Source organism: Vombatus ursinus, unplaced genomic scaffold, assembly GCF_900497805.2.
Source record: "Vombatus ursinus unplaced genomic scaffold, bare-nosed wombat genome assembly UNPS02014158.1, whole genome shotgun sequence".
Classification (NCBI taxonomy): Eukaryota; Metazoa; Chordata; class Mammalia; order Diprotodontia; family Vombatidae; genus Vombatus; species Vombatus ursinus.
In genome coordinates this window covers 221,103-240,749 of record NW_020953936.1, presented here as the reverse complement: position 1 = coordinate 240,749, position 19,647 = coordinate 221,103, and the positions used below count along the sequence as shown (strand labels likewise).

Genomic DNA, 19,647 nt, shown 5'->3' with positions numbered 1-19,647 from the left:
TTGATGTCACACAGTAGAAGGGGCAGCTCCCAGGAGGTGACAGCAGGCCAAATGAGAGGGTGGTTCTGGTGACACTTTCTACATCATTGAAGCCACTTTCTCCCCCGACCCTGGTTAGCAGTGGGTGCAAGCTCATCAATTCCTTATATGTTGCTTTCTATTTAGGTTTTATTTACCCACTCTGGAATTCTATCAGCTAGCAGTACTGCTATGTAGAGTGTATTTCATTTTTGAAACAGAGAGAGAGAGAGAGAGAGAGAGAGAGAGAGAGAGAGAGAGGAAATAGGAGATAGGAGGTACTATGTGCCCTGAGCCAAATGAATGATAAATGCTGTAGGAATTAGATCAAGTCACTATGGACTGGAGAAGTCAAGGAAGCCCTCAAGGAGGATAAAAGGCTTATGTTCAGCCTTAACAGATGGGATAGACTAGAGCGATAGAAACAGAGACAGAGAGACAGATAGAGAGAGACAGACAGACAAGTAGATAGGTAGACAGACACAGAAAGACAGAGACAGAGAGAGACAGAGACAAAAACAGAGACAGAGAAAAAAAAGATAACATTCCTTATTCTAGAGAGGAAAAATTTAATCAGCAGGAGCTGTGAGGACAAAGCAGAAAAGCAGTATTAAATTGTATGATCCTGGCATAGGAATTGTAATTCAAATATGCCTAAAAATAAATTACAAGCCAGGTGGAGTAGCAGGCTTCAAGGCATCAAAATGTGAGTAAACCACCAGCCACCATTCTCAGGACTGGGTTTGAGAGAAAGTTATTACTGGGAGGGAGAAAGAAAGTCAATGCTTCCCAGCACTTAGCACAATACTATGCCCCTAATAAACTTGTGGACTTCACCTGGGAAGAAAGGAGCCCCTACCTCCTTCCATCCTCCTTCCCCACCCATTTTGGCCACCCGATTGATCTTCCTAATTCACAACTCTGATCATGCCTCTTCCAGATTCAAAAGGTTGTAATGGCTCCCCCATTTTCCATAGAATAAATTCCAAATGCTTTCATTTGGCTTTTAAGGATCTCCACAATCTATCTCCAACCTCAGATTACACTACTCTGTTTATACATTCCCTGTACACTAGTCAATCTGGTCTCATCGTCACTGAGAATACACCTTATATCCTCTCACCTCTGTGCCTTTGCTCATTTAGTGCCCTCTACCTGAATCACCCCATTCTCTTCTTTCCGATTCTCCACCAAGTAAAATGAAAATTTTATGAAGGTAGACTTTTCATTTTTGCTTTTGCTCCAGCAGCTAGCAAGTGCCTGACACATAATAGGTGCTTAAAAATGATTGTTGAATTGAAATGAATTGCATCAACACCTCTACCCCTCTCTCAAGCCTCAGTTTAAGCCTCTTATTCTCCATGAGGCCTTCCTTGACCACTCCGGCCCGTAGTGATCCCTTCCTTGCTCTAATTCCTACAGAATTAGTGAAAGTAATGATCATTCATTTGGCCTGTGGCACATACTGCCTCTTATTGTTATCTAACTTTCATGTATATTGGTCCTGCCTTCTCCTTGGTAAGGGGCCCAGCCCCCTTGGGTGGGTGGTTAAGGACCACTCCAGTGACTATGATCTCTAGTAGAATGTAAGGAAGCCTTCAAAAGTAGGAACTGGTCATCTTTTGTTTGTTTGGCTATGTATCCCCAACACATAGTGGTATGCTTTGTACATTCTTGTTTGTCTTTTTTTGGGGGAGGGGGGAGGGTCTAACCTGTTATTTCATTAGTCTGACTATATGGAAACTATTTTATTAGCATGGAAACTCCCTCATTTGACACCATTCAACAATTGTCAGCAATTTATAGTTTTAGGAAGTCTTCAATAGTTGTTCAAATAGCTAGTGTGTGCCAGGAGGAACTTGAACCCAGGATTTCCTAGCTACCTCTCTTTAAGAGTCTTGTTGTCAACAACAACAAGAACTTTGTATATACTTGTTGAGTTGAATTGAATTACGTTGAATAGAATTGAATTGCCAAATGAGTCAGAGCCCTGGGTCAAGGGAAAGGGAGTGAGAGCTTGACCCACTTCTTTCATGTGTTCCGTGATAGATGTGTCAGTAGCAGCTTACCTTGGTGCCCAGCTGTTCCAGGTGTGATAGATGACTATAATCCCCCTTTGGGTGGCCCTATGACCCTCTGCTGTACACACTTTGTGACAGCAACCAGACGCTTAAGTAAGGTACACTACTCTCTGTGTTCACACTGGCTATTACTGATGGCATCCAGTTGAAGAGGTACTATTGTTGGGAGGTGCAGAGAGTAAGAAGGGAGAGAGTGGTGAGGGAGCCCAGGTATTTAAATGCAGGCAAGGACTGAATCTCATTTTTCAACTTCTTAAAACATTAATAGCTATCTAATAGCTATTAAAGTTTATGTACACACACATATATTCATTTGAACATCACAATTACTCTATAAATTAGGTGACATTATCATCTCAACTATAAACATCATCTGTAGAGTGAAAAGCCAGTATTCAGGAATTTGTTCATTGCGTGAGGGACTATGGTTCCACTCTCTCTACTCCATGTCACCTGAAGCAACTGAACACCACTATGGATAAGAAGAATACCCATATGACATCTTCTTTTTTAGTGTTTTATCAAAAATGCCTTTTCTTAATGACATAGTCATTTCTCAATATTAATCCCAACCCAACATTGAATCATGCTTTGTGATGATGACGACAACAGTGACAACAGCAGAAGCAGCAGCAGCAAAACCAAATAACAAATCAAATATATTTGATAGTATATGCAACCTACTGAGCAGAGGGAAGTGTATTGCATCATATATTTTCCAGGAATAAGCTTGGTCATATGAAATAACTTAATTTTGCCTTTTACATTATCACCATCCTTTCATATCTTGTTCTCTCGATCCAGCTTTCATCACCATGCATCCCTTCTGCTGAGTCTTCCCATTTTTCTCTAAATTCTTCATATTCATTAATCCTTACAGCATAGTGATTTTGTATTGCATTAATACAGTGCAATTTGTTTAGCTATTCTTCCACTGATAGGCACCTACTTTTATCCAGCCACAAAAAGTGCTGCTATAATTTTTTTAATGCGGGATCTTTCTGTCCTCTTGAAGTATGTGATTGCTGGTTCAGAAGATATGAATAGTATATACATCTTTTACTAATTGGAGAGTCTCAATTACAAAAAAAAGTGTATTTTAATGAATGCAAGAAGAATCCTCTTTAGCAGACCGTGTATCTCTATTTTTTATTGGTTTAGAAAATATAGTCACCATCACTGATCGAGGAGGAGCTACCTTACCATCTTGGGATGGGGGAGGCGGAGCATCTCTATGCTTATAAGGGGTATCCCATTCCCTTGAGGGAATCAAGAAAATTCCTTTAATGGGGCACTGTAAACCTCAGCAGCATCCATGTGAAAATGGCATAGCCATCTACTTTCCCCCTGTGAATACATCCTGATTCTTCAACCATAAGCTGAAGCATTACCGTCATCTTTCAAAATTATACCTTTATCTCAGAGCAATGATTACCACTCTAGAATGTCTAGGAGTGGAAGCCTCTGACTGAAAGTTAACAGTGTTTCTAGGGGCTGAAGAAGCACCCCTTTGAAAGCTGTTTTAGTGGACCTGGATTTTCTGTACCTGTATTTTAGATTAGGAGGTTCAAGATATGAGAAACCAAGTCAGAGAATCACAGAATCTCAGAGTTGGCAGAGACCTGAGAGATCATGGAGTTATACCCATATCTAAATAGGATTCCCTTCCACCACATTCCCAAAAATTGATTAACCAATTGCTGCTTGCCTACCTTCGGTGATGGGTAACTCACTATCTCCCAAGGCAGCTCATTACACTTTTGGCTACTTATAATTACTGTCATACCACCTTTGGAGACTTTGGAGATGAGAGACTCAAGCAGACACTATTCAGAATTCATCAGCTGGTGATAAGATTTAACTTAGATTTCTGGGATTGTGTTTTAGCTGGAAGAAAGAAGTTGGAAGCCTTTATGGGCAGTCATTCTTCCTGCCACCCACCACAGAGGGAGGAAGGCTGGCAGATTCAAGCAGAGGATCCAGCCTCTGAGTGCTGCTGGCTCTCTCCTTCTTCACTTGAAACTTAATGAGTAGATAATAGGAGTCATGAAGTGAGGTGTAAAGACCATTCTTCCTCTCTCTCCCCCACCAAGAACAGATGAGCTTAATGATTAGACCAGGGTGGGGAACCTGCGGCCTCCAGGCCACATGTGACCCTCTTGGTCCTCAAGTGTGGCCTTTTGGCTGATTCCAAACTTCACAGAACAAATCCCCTTAATAAAAGGATTTGTTCTGTAAAACTTGGGACTCAGTCAAGCTATCAAGTCACATAAAAATACTCTACCTCATTAATGATTAGAGAAATGCAAATTAAACCAACTCTGAGACATTACCTCAACCCCTATCAGATTGGTAACATGACAGAAAAGGGAAATGACAAATGTTGGAGGAAATGTGGAAAAATGGGGACACCAATGCACTGTTGATAGACTTGTGAACTGGTCCAACTGTTCTGGAGAACAATTTAAAACTACGTCCTAAGGGCTATGAAACTGTACGACCCCTTTGATCTTGCAATTATCACTACTAGGTCTGTATCTCAAAGAGATCAAAGAAAAGGAGAAAGGACCTATTTGTACCAAAATATTTATAGCAGCTCTTTTTGTGGTGACAAAGAATTGAAAATTGAAGAGATGCCCATCAATTGGGGAATGGCTGAAAAAATTCTATGTTGTGTGAATTTGATAGAATACTATTGTGCTGTAAGACATGACGAGCAGGACGGTTTCAGAAGAACCTGGAATGACTTATATGAACTAATGCAAAGTGAAATGAGCAGAACCAGAAAAACATTGTACAAGTAACAGCAATATTGTAATGTTGTTCAACTGTGAAAGACGTACCTGCTCTGATCAAGACAATAAATGATCCAAGACAATTCCAAAGGATCCATGATGAAAACTGCTATCCATCTCCAGAGAGAGAATTGATGAACTCGGAGTGAAGATTGAAACATACTCCTTAAAACTTTATTTTTCTTGGAGTTTTTGTATATTTTCTTTTGCAACGTGGCTAATATGAAAATACATTCTGCATTACCTCACATGTATAGTTAATATCACATTGTTTGCCCTCTCAATGGGTAGGGGAGAGGAGGAAGGGAGAGAATTTGGAACTCAAAAAAATTTTTAAATGAATGTTAAGTTTGTTTGCATGTAATTGGGAAATATTTAATGAAGTAGATAAAAATATTTTTTAAAAAACCCAATGGAGAGGGGAAAGCTCTTGAGTTCCATTCTGTTCTGGATCTATTCACTTCCTTGCCTGCTTTTTGTCCTGTTCACATTGAAATTTCCAAGATAAAAGTCACACTAAGTCTATTGACCTTGCTATGTTTCCTATGACCACACAATGAGCAAGATGATTTTTGATTGAAATTTGTTTTTTTCCCTTTTTCTTTGTGTGTGTGTGTGTGTGTGTGTGTGATGATGATGATGATGATGATATTGCTAGTTCTACTTTCATTCATCCATGTCACTTCAAATGAGTCTGGTGTTGATTGGGGCATGAAATCTGTGCAGACAATAAACCAGTAAAGATAAGATGACTGGGGTCCAGGAGGAAACCAAAGCCAAGGCTGTGTGTCAAGAGTGCCAACGAATCAATTTCTTTCTTTTGCTTCTCCACCCTTTTCCTTCCTTGCTGCTGGTTTCCTGACCACTCTTTATTGCTGTTGTTCCTCCATCCCTTTAATCTGTTTTTTAGCTGCTTCTTAGAAGCAGCTCTGAAACCTGGAGCATCACAATAGGGCAGACTCCAAGCATGGTCCCAGGTTCCTTTTTCCTGCTAACAGGTGAGTGAGGATCTCTCAGAATTCAAACAGTAGAAGAAGGTTTCAAGTGGAGGGAGAGGTCAGACATTTTAGGGGCTTGTTGGATTGAGAACAGGAGCTGAATACACATAAATAGAAATAGGGAGTGAGGCAAGAGATAGAAGCAGGGGTGTGCTGGAGCCAGACCTTGATCTCCAGTCTTTGTTAAATTTTCAGTGTGAGCATTTACACCTTGCAAATAAGCCAACCTTACAAATCAGAGCTTGATTTATTGTTCTGTTGTTTATCTAGATTTAAGAAAGTGATGAAGAAAATGTTAATAATGCAGATTAAATTTAAATGTGCATTGTGCATGCATTTTTGGAGCATCAGTTAAATATTTACCAGCACACAATAAGAATGGAGAGTGAGGTAAGGGATTAGGCTCTAGATACTGAGAGTTGGAGAAAGGGCAGGGATTAGGGCTTTAAGAACCTGTGCAGAAAAGGATTAGACAAAGGGTTTTTACTTTTTTGTGTGTCATGGACCTCTTTGGCAGTTGAGGAAGGGAAGAGAATAATTATTTATGTAGCTCCTATGATGCGCCAGGCACTGTGCTAATCACCTTAAAAATATTATCTCATTTGATCCTCACAAAAATCCTGTAAGGTAGGTGCATAATAATTTGTACTATACTATACTATACTATGTAACATATATAATTTATAATATAATGTAATAGTTTATTAAGATAGCATAATGATTTATGCTCATTTCATAGTTGAGGAAACTGAGGCAAATAGAAGTTAAGTGACTTGCCCAAGGTCACACAAATTGTAAGTATCAGAGGCAAGATTTGAACTCAGGTCTTTCTGATGCTAGGACCAGAGCTCTATCTACAATTAGCCTAGCTACTAACTGGTTGCTAGTGAAACCTATGGACCCCTCAGAATTTTTTTTAAAAAAATAATAATTGAAGGAAAGAAAATGATAAATTTCAGTTATAGGTTAGTGAAAATAAAGATGTGATTTTTCCTCCCGTCCAAGTTTACAGACCCCCTGAAGTCTATCCCCTGCCAACTCAGGAGTCCATGAACCCTAGGTTAAGAACCCTTGGATCAGACTGAGAGTACACCAAGGCGTTTCTCTATTGTGTCTGATTTGGGGCAGAGCCAGGCAGTTGGGATTAAGTGACTTACCCAGAGTCACACAGCTAGTAAGTGTTATGTATCTGAGGCCGGCTTTGAACTCAGGTCCTCCTGATTGCAGGGCTGATACTCTATCCACTGTGCCACCTAGCTACCCCTTATTGTGTCTGATTTTTTTTTTTTTTCAGGAGGAAGAGAAGGGCTTGGAGTAGCCTTGACTTTCGTTATCTAATTTCTGGAAGAGGAGGGGTAGGAGGGGACTAGCTATTTCACTCTCATATATATGTTTTTTAGGGGGTGAGGAAAAATAGTGAAAGGTAAAAGAAAAGAAGGGAAATCTGTTTAATGGGGAAATTACACAATTGAGTAGAAAGAAGAAAACTATATTGGGCAAAGCAGTAGGACAGAGAAAGGACAGCCATTTAACAGTGGGACACTACTAGAAATCCAAGAGCTAGGGGAAATGGCCCTAATAACCTTAGAGAGCAGTGTGACTGAGGAAGGAGACGAGAATGATGGCAACAACAGACTTGTGTCTGTGGGACAGAGTAGGTCTGCAAAGCAGCGCATTCTAGAGGAGAAGTCTAGGCAGAGGGGGAAAAAATTTCTCTCCAAACTGTCTCCCACTACTCCTCTCTCTAGGGCTGATCTCTTCTCATGCTTTCAATCTGGACACCGAGAGTGCAACAGTCTTCCAGGAAAATGGAGCTGGCTTTGGACAGAGTGTGGTCCAGTTTGAGCAAGTTGGGTAAGGACTTCAGGTCCCTCATCTGTAAAATGGGGAGCTGGGTGGTACAATGGATAGAGTGCCGGGCCTGAAGTCAGGAAGACTTACCTTCTTGAGTTCAAATCTGGCCTCAGACACTTAACTAACAGAGTGACCCTAGGCAAGTCACTTAACCTTGTTTGCCTCAGTTTCCTCATCTGTAAAATGAGATGGAGAAGGAAATGGCAAACCACTCCAGCATTTTTGCCAGGAAAACCCCGGATGGGGTCATGAAGAGTTGGACATGACTGAAAAAATACAACTGACCAACAACAATAAAATAAAGAGATTGGACTAGATGACTTCTATGACCTCTCAGGTTCCTTTCAATTCTAAATCTATAATCCTATAATTTAGGAATGAAGAGGGCTGCAGAAACCTTTGTCTACACAGCTTTACTCCTCCCTCCACCCCCAGCCTCCTCTCTGATTTCAAATGCTTTCTCCATTTCTAACAGTTCAGGAGAAAAGTCACAACTTCTTTCACTCAGAATCAAGAATTATGCAAGAATTAAAACAAAGCTATGTATTACAATAATTCTTTCTCTGCTGGTGAATGCCTTCCTTTTCTCTACCCTGGATTATGTGCCCCTCCCTTCCCTTTCTCCATTCTTTCTAGAAAATACAGCTTTCTCCTCCATTCTCCATTTCCCCCAAGCGGGAGGTCTTTTGCACATCTTGTCCCCTGTGGTATTAGATTCAGACTTCTCCCCATAGAGTGGTGATTGGGGCGCCCCTGGAGAGAACATCACCTAACCAAACAGGGCAACTCTACAAATGTGAATTTGGTACTAAGACCTGTACAGCCATTCCCATTAATGGTGAGTAAAAGCCCCTGACCCAGGAGCCCACCCTGTGTCTTTGACATTCTCTCTACTCCAGGACTTTACATACTAGAGAACCCAGCTACCCTGCTCCTCAGCCTCTGCTCTCCTTCACAGACTGAGCTCCCTTTTTAGAATTCAGGTTTCTGGTTCCCCACCATTTAACTCATCACTTTCCCATCCTTGCTGTACCCTCCCACCCCTAACGATCACCTTCCCCCCGCCCAAAAAAAAAAACCTAAGTCAAACACCTAGATATTTTTCCTTGAACTTTCCAGACCCTACATATTTCTTAGGACTGAGACATCCTCCACAGTAGCTCTCAGTGTAGCTATGCAGAAACCCAAATATTTGACAACACTCTCAAAGAATGTCTGTGTCTCCCCAGTCCCCCCAGAGGCAGTAAACATGTCCCTAGGACTCACTCTGGCTGCTGGAGTAAACCCCTCACAGCTTTTGGTGAGTCAACCTAAATAATGGGAGAATGATGGAGTCTAGAAGGCAGGGAAGGGTGGAGGCTGGACAGCAAAATGTCTAGATGCAGAAAAAGTTGATGTTTTGAAGAATTCCCCTCAAATATCTTCTGCTCCCCAGGCCTGTGGTCCTATAGTACACAAAACATGCAAAGAGAATGCATATATAAACGGCTTGTGCTTCATGTTGGATTCAAACCTGAGGCAAGTGCGCAGTTTCCCAGAATCCCTACAAGGTAAGTCACTGTTGGGGTGCCCAGATTCTTGTATGGAGAATATGAAAAGAGTAGCCACAAGGCTGTGAGTCGAACTGATAAGTGTGTGTGTCAGGGGTCCAGGGAAGGTAGGGATTATTTGCCTGGTGTTGATTCAGTCAACTTAGGGATGTATCAGGCTCTCATATCTATATTTACTGTCTATAACATCAGTGATATATGTAGGCCACTTTCTTATATGGTACACATGATTATCCCAACAGCGGTTGCCAGAATACTGAAATGCAATTAAACACAGCCCTGGAGGACATCAGACAACTCTGGGCCAGGTCAGCATCATCCCAGGTGATCCTTCCTGAGGTCCACAGTGTCCTGAGTCCCAGGCAGAACAAAGATTCATTCATTCATTATTTCAATACTATTAAGTGTATTCTATGTATCATATATTCATTCACTCATTCATTCATTGTTTCACTATTAAGTGCCTAGTATGTATTATATATAGGCACTGGGAGAAATACAAAGACAATTAAGTCAAAGTCTTTGTTCTCTTGGAGTTTATGCATATACAAATCTACCATATACCTGAATACAAAAAGGGTCTGTGCTTTTATCAGCACAGGGAACTCCCAGCTTGGAAATTCCTTTCACCAATGCACTCATCTACAACTAGGAGATCTATCCTAGGCAGTTATCTGAAGCACATAGAGATTAAATGACTCCCCTAGGTCACACAGCTAGTAAGCATCAGAGATAGGATTTGAACCTAAGTCTTTATGTCACATTATCTCTTTCTACTGTAACTTTATAAATAATCAAAGTAAAGAATAGAACAGGATAAGAGCACAAGAAGGGTACAAAAGTGTTCTTTCCCAGAAAGAAATTATTATTTCAAACTGGGTGGGGGTGAAGGAGAAGAAAGAATCAAAAGTTACACAAAGGTTTAAAATATGGAAGACAGGGTGAATGGTTTTGGCACTGGCAGAAATTGGGAAATCAGGAAGAGATTAAGTTTTAGGGAAAAGATAAACTCAGTTTTGAGTATGTTGAGTTCATGTTGCCAGCGATTTCAAGCAGATGTGTTCTGTAGGGTGATAGAAATGCTAGAGTGAAAAAGCTGTTTGCCTCAGTTTCCTCATCTGTAAAATGGGCAGGAGAAGGAAATGGCAAAGTGCTCCAGTGTCTTTGCCAAGAAAGCCCCAAATGAAGTCACAAAGAGCCAAATGCAGCTGAACAAAAAGAACAAGAACATAGGTTTGAGACTAATATAGTGATAGTTAAAGTCATAAAGATGAATGGGTAGGACTTCCAAAAGATTGCGCCAACTTGTGTCAGCAGGCTAAGGTATGTGGACTTTATTTGGTAAGCCATAGGGAGCCATTGAAGGATTTTGAACAGAGACATCAAATCAACAAGCATTTATTAAGTGCCTACTGTATGCCAGGTATTATGCTAAGTACTGCTAAGAGTAGAAAAATGCTGTGATTAGATTTATATATGTTGTCCAGTCATTTCAATCATGTCTGACTCTTCATGACCCCATTCAAAGTTTTTTTTTTTGGTTTTTTTTTTTGGCAAAGGTACTGAAGTGGTTTGCCATTTCCTTCTCCAGCCCATTTTATAGATAAGGAAACTGAGGCAAACAGAGTTAAGTGACTTGCCCAGGATCACACAGCTAGTAAATGGCTGAGACAGATTTGAACTAAGGAAGATCAGTTTTCCTGACTTGAGGTCTGGCATTTTATCCACTGCACCACCTAGCTGCTCCTAGATTTACACATATGGAAGATTAATTTACTAACACAATAAAGAACAGATTAGAGGGAAACTAGAGACATTGCCAAGGAATAGAGCATAGAGAAGAGAAGAAAAAAAAAGAGAGAAGGAAATGGAATAAACCTTAGCACAGGAAATGGAGTAAGAGACAGTACAGAGGTTCTTAACTTTGGTCCACAAGCTTGTTTTTCTAACATTTTGAAAACTGTGTTTCAACATGATTGGTTTCCTTGTGATCTTATATATTATATTTTGTGTGTTGAAAATCTTTATTCTGGGGAGTCCATAGGCTTCACCAAAATGCCAAAGGTATCCATGACTTGAAAAAGGTTAAGAACTCCTCCTATAGAGGAAATGTAGGGACTGGAGAAGAGGGTGGGGTAAGCATGTGGTGAGAGCACAAAATAACAGCATGAATGTTGCCCTAATACCTATGAAATGTGAAAGGGCCTACAGGATGGCCTCTAGAACACTGGGTAGCTCTTCTAGGGAGCATCTATAGGAGAACATGGACCAGAAGGGCACAGGATTATAAGAACTAAAGCCATTGCCCAATGGATAGGTGGTCAGTGGATAGCAACAAACAATTCTGAAAAGAAAAATTTTAAGCTATTAACAACCATATGAAACAGCTCCTGATCACTAATAATAAGAGAAATGTAAATTAAACAACTCTAAGGCTTTATCTCACACCTAGCAAGTTAGCCAAGATGACAAAAGTTGGTATGTGACTATTAGAAGGATGTGAAAAACCAGAGCACTAATGCATTGTTGATGGAGCTGTGAATTGGTCCAAACATTCTGGAGGAAAATTTGCAATTATCCTAAGAAAGTGACTAAAACGTCGATATCCTTTGACCCAGAGCTCCTACTGATAGGCATATGTACCAAAGAGGTCAATGATAGAAAAAGGGGCCCCATAAACACCTGTACTTTTTGTAGTATCAAAGAACTCAAAACATAGTAAATGTCCATCAATTGTAGAATGGCTAAATAAGTTGTGGTACATTAATGTAATGAAATATTATTGCATTGTAAGAGAAGCTAAATATGATGGATAAATACAAAAAAGCTTTGGAAGTCTTACATGAACTGATACAGAGTAAAGTAAACAGAGTCATGAAAACAAAATATAAACTGACTGCAGCAAAGTAAACGAAAAGAAGAACAACAAAATAATTGAAAATGAATGTTGTTGAGATTTTAAAGACCAAAACTGGCCTTCAGTGAAAATATATGAGACACAATCTTATTTTCTTTGCAGAGGTGGGAAACTATGGGCATGTAATACTGCATTTAAAGTCAGAATTTTTCAATATGTATCAGTTTAATGAACTAAAGATTTTTTCCCTATTTTTTTATTCTTTTTTATAAGGCATGGTTCTCTGTGAGGGGCAAGAGGAGAGATACATCTGGAAATATTTTTGTTGTTGAATCACTTTTCAGTCCTGTTTGACTCTTTGTGAGTCCCTTTGGATTTTTTTTTCCCTTTCTTTCTGTGAGGCAATCGGGGTTAAGTGTCTTGCCCAGGGTCACACAGCTAGTAAGTATCAAGTGTCTGAGGCCAGATTTGAACTCAGGTCCTCCTGACTCCAAGGCCAGAGCTCTATCCATTACACCACCTAGCTGCCCCTGTTTGGGTTTTCTTGGCAAGATATGGAGTGATTTGCCATTTCCTTCTCCAACTTACAGATGAGGATGAGGCAGGGTTAAGTGACTTGCCCGGGGTCATGCAGCTGGGAAGTGTCTGAGGTCAGATTTCAACTCAGGAAGATGTCTTCTTGACTTCAGTCAGGCCCAGCACACTATCCATTGCAATAGCTAGCAGCCCCATTGACAAATATAGGTGATGTTAAAGGCAAAATATATCAATAAAATTTTATTTTTCAATTGTTAAAAACCAAAAACAATCACACAAGATGAGAACACATGGATGGGTTGTGACGGAAGAAATTCTTACATCAGTGAGATCTCAGAATCATTGAACTTTTGAAGTAAAGTTTAGAAACCAGTCCTCAGAAGGGCAGGAGGCTCAGGGGTACAGGTATGATCAGAAATAATGAATTGACTTTCTGGGAAAGAAACAGGGTAGCTGGGTTCTTGAGTGGCACTCTACTTACTCAGGGACTAAGGTTATGGAAATTTCAATGAATGATTTTCTAATGTCCCAAAAGACGTAATCAATCACTCACTGCCTGAAGGGAGAGAGCTAAACCATTTTGATTTTTCCTTCCAACTCTATTATTTTATGATTATTTATAATAAGTCATGTTTCTTCTTGCTTTCCCCCAGAGTGTCCAAAGCAAGCAAATGACATTGTCTTCCTTATCGATGGCTCTGGCAGTATTTTAAGAGTGCAATTTGCACAGATGAAGAATTTCGTCATAAAGGTGATGAAGCAGTTCCAGGGAACTGACACACAGGTGAGGGCTGTGAGGTGGATTGCAGACACCCAAGTTCTGTTACTGGAAACAAATAGGACTGGGAATAGGGGAAGGGTGTTAAATGACTGGGTGAAAAGAAAGAACTGTGGGAGAGGGAGGGTTGGGGAAGCAAACAGTTTCCAAAAGTATGATAGGATTGGAGTAAATATCTAAGCTTTCTGGATAGGGGCTCGTTCTCCAGAGTAATCCAAGACATTCTCCCCCACCTTTTGCCAGTTTTCTCTGATGCAGTACTCTGATGACTTCAAAATACATTTCACCTTCAATGATTTCAAGAATGATCCTGATCCAGGAAACTTGGTGAATCCGATTAACCAGCTAACTGGGAGTACACACACGGCCTCAGGCATTAGAAAAGTAGTGTAAGCTCCTGACTTGCAAGTTGGAATAATAACATTTTAGAGTTTTCAGTGACCTTTGAGATCATATAGTCCGACCTCTTATCTCATGTAGAAATCTTTCTTACAGGATCCCTGACACGTGGTCTTCCAACTTTCTTTTATAGACTTCTGACAGAAACATTCCCAAGGAGGGCTGTTTCATTGTTGGATAGCCAGTTCTATTTGCTAGTCCTTTCTTATGGTGAAGCAAAATCTGCTTCCTTGTAGCAGAGGGAAGCAGCTTATACAATGCAAAGAATACTGATTTTGCATTCAGAGGACCTGGGTTCAAATCTTGCCTTTGACCCTTATTGCCTGAGGGACTGTGGACAAGTCACTTAACCTCCCTTGTCTCAGTTTTCTCCTCTGCAAAATTAGATGATTGGACTAGATGGTCTCTAGCTCTAAATCTATGATTTTATAATCTTACATTACTTCACACTATGGTCCTAATCCAGCCTCCCTGAATAACAAAGAACTAGTTGAGTAGTTACTTTCTATAAAGAAAGGGGGCTCCTTCTCTTTAGAGTATAACATCTCTTTAGAGTATAACAGGCCTACAGATATTTGAAGACAGATTTTACCCTTATTCTTCTCTTCTTCTGAGTTATTTTATCTGTTCTTTGTATACTTAGGTAGGTTCAGACCTAGTGGAACAGCCCTACCCAAAGATTGTTAATGAATACCTTCTCAGACTAGGAGGTGTTTAGTGAGATCTAGTGGGGATCAAATGAAAGATGACATATGTAAAGCACTTTGAGAACCTTAGAGCAATAACATTTAATGATAAGTATTTTACATTATTATTATTTGTTGTATTGATTTCTCATCATCATCATCATCATCTAGTGCACTCCCAATCCCTTTTCCCATTTCAACAGTGTCGTCATTGCATTACCTGAGGGCATATGCAATGCAAAGTGCACATGCTTTGTGCTTAGAACCAAACTAGAACCAACGTTACAGCGAAGTTGTGTGATGCAACATGGTCAAGTGCTGCCAGCAACACCTCAGATTCATTCTGCATTTGATTTTGAATTAATTTTTGGTCATTGTGCATTCAGAAAGCTTTAAGAAGCACTGAGTAGAGGACCATAGCATTCAGCCCAAAATGGTTTTGTTCAACATTTTTATCGGTTATTTGAATGAAAGCATCAATAGCATATCTATATAGATTTGCACATAACACAAAATTGGAAGAATAGCTAACAAGACAGATGAGAACACTGAGATCCAAAATGAACTTGATAGATTGGAACAATGGGCTGAAATAAGATGAATACCAAATCACAAAATCTCAGAATTGAGAGGGATCTTAAAGGTCAGACACAAGAATTTTTTTTTTTTTTGGCTAGGCAATTGGGTTAAGTGACTTGCCTAGGGTCACACAGTTAGTAAGTGTGATGCATCTGAGGCCGAATTTGAACACAGGTCCTGCTGAATCTAGGGCTTGTGCTCTATTCACTGTGCCACCTAGCTGCCCCCAAGACATTTCTAAACAATTATCATCTCTACAACATTTCCAAGGTCATCCAGCTTTGGCTTGAAGACTTCCATTGAGGGAGAGTCCAGTGTCTCCATTGCCACCCAATTCTACTTTTGGATTTCTCTAATTGTTATCAAGTCAAGACTTAAATGGTATTAGTCTTTTTTTTTTAAGCTATCATATCACACTGTTGAGTCATGTTGCACTTGTGAAAACCCTAAATGTTTTTCAGATAAGCCATCAGTCCATGCCTTGCACATTTCAAATTTGTGAAGCTGATTTTTTTTTTTTTTGGCTAGGCAATGGGGTTAACTGACTTGCCCAGGATCACACAGCTAATAAGTGTCAAGTGTCCGAGGCCAGATTTGAACTCAGGTCCTCCTGACTCCAGGGCCGGCGCTCTATCCACTGTACCACCTATCTGCCCCCCTCGTGAAGCTGATTTTTAAAGCCGAGTGTGGGACTCCATTTAGTTCCATTAAATTTCATTGTATTAGATTCAGCCCTACATTCTAGCTTGTTAAGACCATTTTGGGTCTTTACTTTCACATACAATATATTAGTTATCCCACCTAGCTTTGTACCATCACCAGACTTATCATAGAAGGGAATAGAATAAGCATTTAAGTGCCTACTACTTAACAGGCACTGTGCTAAGCATTTTTCAAATATTAATTCATTTTTTATTTGCTAAGCATGCTATTATCCAAATTGTTGATAATAAATGTTAAGCAGCACAAGGCCAAGCAAAAAAAAAAAAAATCTTGGCACACTCTACTAGATTGCTCCTTCCATATTGACATTGAGTTATTTTTTAAATCTCATTTAATATTTTTCCCAATTACACATAAAAATAATTTGAAAATAATTTTTCAAATTATGAGTTCCAAATTCTCTTCCTCCTACCCCATCATCCCCATTGAGAAGGCAAGCAATTTGACATAGGTTATATATGAGTAGTCATGCAAAACATGTTGTGATTCTGTGAAAGAAAACATACAAAAACCCAAGAAAATAAAGAAAGTAAAGAAGAAGTAATGTTGATCTGCATTCAGGTTCTACCAGTTCTTTTTCAGGGGATGGACAGTACCTTTCATCATAAGTCCTACAGAATTATCTTGGATCATTGTATTGCTGAGAATAACTAAGTCATTCACAGTAGATCATCATATAACATTACCATTTCTGTGTACAATGTTTTCCTGGTTCTGCTCATTTCACTTTGCATCACTTCATGTAAGTCTTTCCATGTTTTTCTGAGAGCATCCTGCTCATCATTTCTTAAAGCACAATAGCATTCCATCACAATCATACATAACAACTTGTTCAGCCATTTGCCAATTCATGTACATCTCCTCAACTTCCAATTCTTTTCCACCACTAAAAGAGGTGCTGTAAATATTTTTGTACACATAGGTCTTTTTCCTTTGCTTTTTATCTCTTTGGGATACAGACCTAGTGGTGGTATTGCTTGGTCCAAGGGTATACTTTTTTGGGGGGGTCATAGTTCCAAATTGCTCTCCAGAAAGGTTGAACTTCACCAATAGTACATTAGTGTTTTAATCTTCTTACATTCACTCCAACATTTGTCATTTTCCTTTTCTGTCATATTAGCCAATCTGACAGGTGTGAGGTAGTAGGTCAGAGTTGTTTTAATTTGCATTTATTTTATCAATAGTGATTTGGAGCATTATATATATATATATATATATATACATAATAGATAGCTTTGAATACTTTGTCTGAAAACTGCCTGTTGATATCCTTTGGCTATCAATTGAGGAATGGCTCTTATTTCTATAAATTTGACTCAGTTTTTTATATGTGTGAGAAATGAAGTCTTTATCAGGGAAACTCACTGCAATTTTTTTTTATTTATCCTTCTCTCTCTCTCTCTCTCTGTCTTTCTCTCTCTCTCTCTCCTTTTACCCTGTCCAATCTCAAAAGTGTTTTTCTTCTGACTTATACCTCCCTCAAACTGCCCTCCCTTCTATCAGCTCCCCCCACCTTCTCTTATCCCCTTCCCTTCCTACTTTCCTGTATGGTAAGATAGATTTCTACCCCCAACTGAGTGTGTATATTATTCCCTCTTTAAGCCAATTCCAATGAGAGTAAGGTTCACACCCTCCCTTCCCCTATTTCCCCCCATTACCCCCTCTACTGTAATATCTCTTTCAGGCCTCTTTTACGTCAGATAATTTATCCCATTCTACCTCTTCCTTTCCCCTCCTCCCAGTGCATTCTTCTTTCTCATTCCTTAATTCAATTTTTTTAGATTATCATGCCATTACATTCAACTCACACCTCTGCTTTCTGTCTATGTATACTCCTAACTGTCCTACTAATGTGAAAGTTTTTAGGAGTTATAAATATCATTTTCTCATGCAGGAATATAAACAGTTTAACCTTGAATCTCCTATGATTTCGCTTTCCTGCTTACATGTTTATGCTTCTTTTGCATCTTGTACTTCAAACTCAGATTTTTTTATTCACCTCTGGTCTTTTCATTAGGAATGCTTGAAAGTCCTCTATTTCATTGAATATCCATTTTTCCCCCTGGAAGATTATATACTCAGTTTTGCTGAGAGGTGATTTTTGTCTGTAATCCTAGCTCTTTTGCCCTCCAGAATATCATCTTCCAAGCCCTCTGATCCTTTAATATAGAAGCTACTAAATCTTGTGTTATACTGCCTGTGACTCCAGGATATCTGAATTGTTTCTTTTTGGCTACTTGCAATATTTTCTCCTTGATTTGGGAGGTCTGAGATTTGACTATAATATTCCTGGGAGTTTTCATTTCACCATGTTTTTCAGGAGGCAATCGATGAATTCTTTCAATTTCTATTTCACCCTCTGGGTCTGGAATATCAAGGAAGTTTTCCTTGATAATTTCTTGAAAGATGATGTCTAGGCTCTCTTTTTGATTGTGACTTTCAGGTAGTCCAATAATTCTTAAATTATCTCTCCTGGATCTATTTTCAAGGTCAGTTGTTTTTCCAATGAGAAATTTCACATTTTCTTTTATTTTTTCATTCTTTTGATTTTGTTTGATTGTTTCTTGATGTCTCATAAAGTCATTAGCTTCCACTTGCCCATTCTAACTTTTAAGGAATTATTTTCTTCAGTAAACTTTTTGTACCTCCTTTTCCATTTGGCCAATTCTACTTTTTAAGGAGTCCTTCTCTTCATCAAATTTTTGTATATCTTTTTTCATTTGGCAATTCTGCTTTTAAAGGAATTCTTCTCTTCATTGGATTTTTGTGCCTTTTTTACCATTTGGTCTATTCTGTTTTTCAAGGTGTTATTTTATCTAGTATTTTTTGTGCATCATACCAAGCTGTCAACTATTTTTTTCATGATTTTCTTGCATTACTCTCATTTCTCTTCCCAGTTTTTCCTCTACCTTAAACTTTTACTTGATTTTAAAAATCCTTTTTGAGCTCTTCTATGACCTGAAACCAATTCATATTTTTCTTTGAGGGTTTGGATGCAGGAATTTTGGCTTTGTTGTTTTCTTCTGAGTGTGTTTTGATATTCCTTGTCATCAAAGTGATTTTCTATGGTCAGATTTTTTGCTGTTGTTTGCTCATTTTCCAGCCTATTTCTTGACTTTCAATTTTATGGTAAGGTGGGGTTCCACTTCCCAAGTGGAGGGAGCACTGTTCCCAAGCTTCAGGATTTTTTGTGTGGCTTTTTTTTTATCTGCTTTCTTTTTTTGTTGTTGTTTTGGTGAGGCAATCAGGGTTAAGTGACTTGCCCAGGGTCACACAGCTGGTAAGTATCAAGTATCTGAGGCCAGACTTGAACTCAGGTCCTCCTGACTCTAAGGCCAGAGCTCTAGCCACTGTGCCACCTAGCTGCCCCTGTGGCTGTTTTCAGAGGTAATTCTGGGGACCTGTAAGTTTTTGGCTCTTTCAAGGTGGTATGATCTAGAGAGACATGTGTTTACTACTCTCCTGTACTAATTTGTAAGCAACCACAAGCACTCTTTTCAACCCTGGAACTGTGACCAGGGTCCCTGCTCCCCTGAAGCCACAAGCTCTGCTGTGTTACTGCTCCTTCTCACACTGGAACTAAGACCCATGACTGCAACCTAGATCCAAGTATAGGTAATGCAACAGAGTCTTGCCCTTGGTGCCAGCAAGAAGACTCTTGTAAATCTCTTTCTGACCTGTTGTCCAATCCCCTTACCATCTATGGACTGAGAGGTCTGGAGACTGCCACTGTTGCCACTGATTCAGTCACCCTGAGGCCTGCTCCTGGTTTGCTGGGGCTTGGTCTGTGCT

The 19,647-nt window shown here is 39.5% G+C and overlaps 1 protein-coding gene across 1 annotated transcript in view; it reads left to right on the top strand.

Moving 5' to 3' along the window:
- The first annotated feature begins 5,816 nt into the window (after nucleotides 1-5,816).
- LOC114040835 (integrin alpha-M-like) overlaps nucleotides 5,817-19,647 on the top strand; it is a 50,483-nt gene continuing 36,652 nt past the window's right edge. Inside the window, exons 1-7 of the mRNA XM_027859032.1 lie at nucleotides 5,817-5,892; nucleotides 7,641-7,746; nucleotides 8,481-8,584; nucleotides 8,976-9,046; nucleotides 9,182-9,296; nucleotides 13,344-13,474; nucleotides 13,712-13,857. Of these exons, the coding sequence (XP_027714833.1) occupies nucleotides 5,862-5,892; nucleotides 7,641-7,746; nucleotides 8,481-8,584; nucleotides 8,976-9,046; nucleotides 9,182-9,296; nucleotides 13,344-13,474; nucleotides 13,712-13,857 (704 nt within the window). The 5' untranslated portion in view covers nucleotides 5,817-5,861. The remainder of the gene's footprint in view (nucleotides 5,893-7,640; nucleotides 7,747-8,480; nucleotides 8,585-8,975; nucleotides 9,047-9,181; nucleotides 9,297-13,343; nucleotides 13,475-13,711; nucleotides 13,858-19,647) is intronic.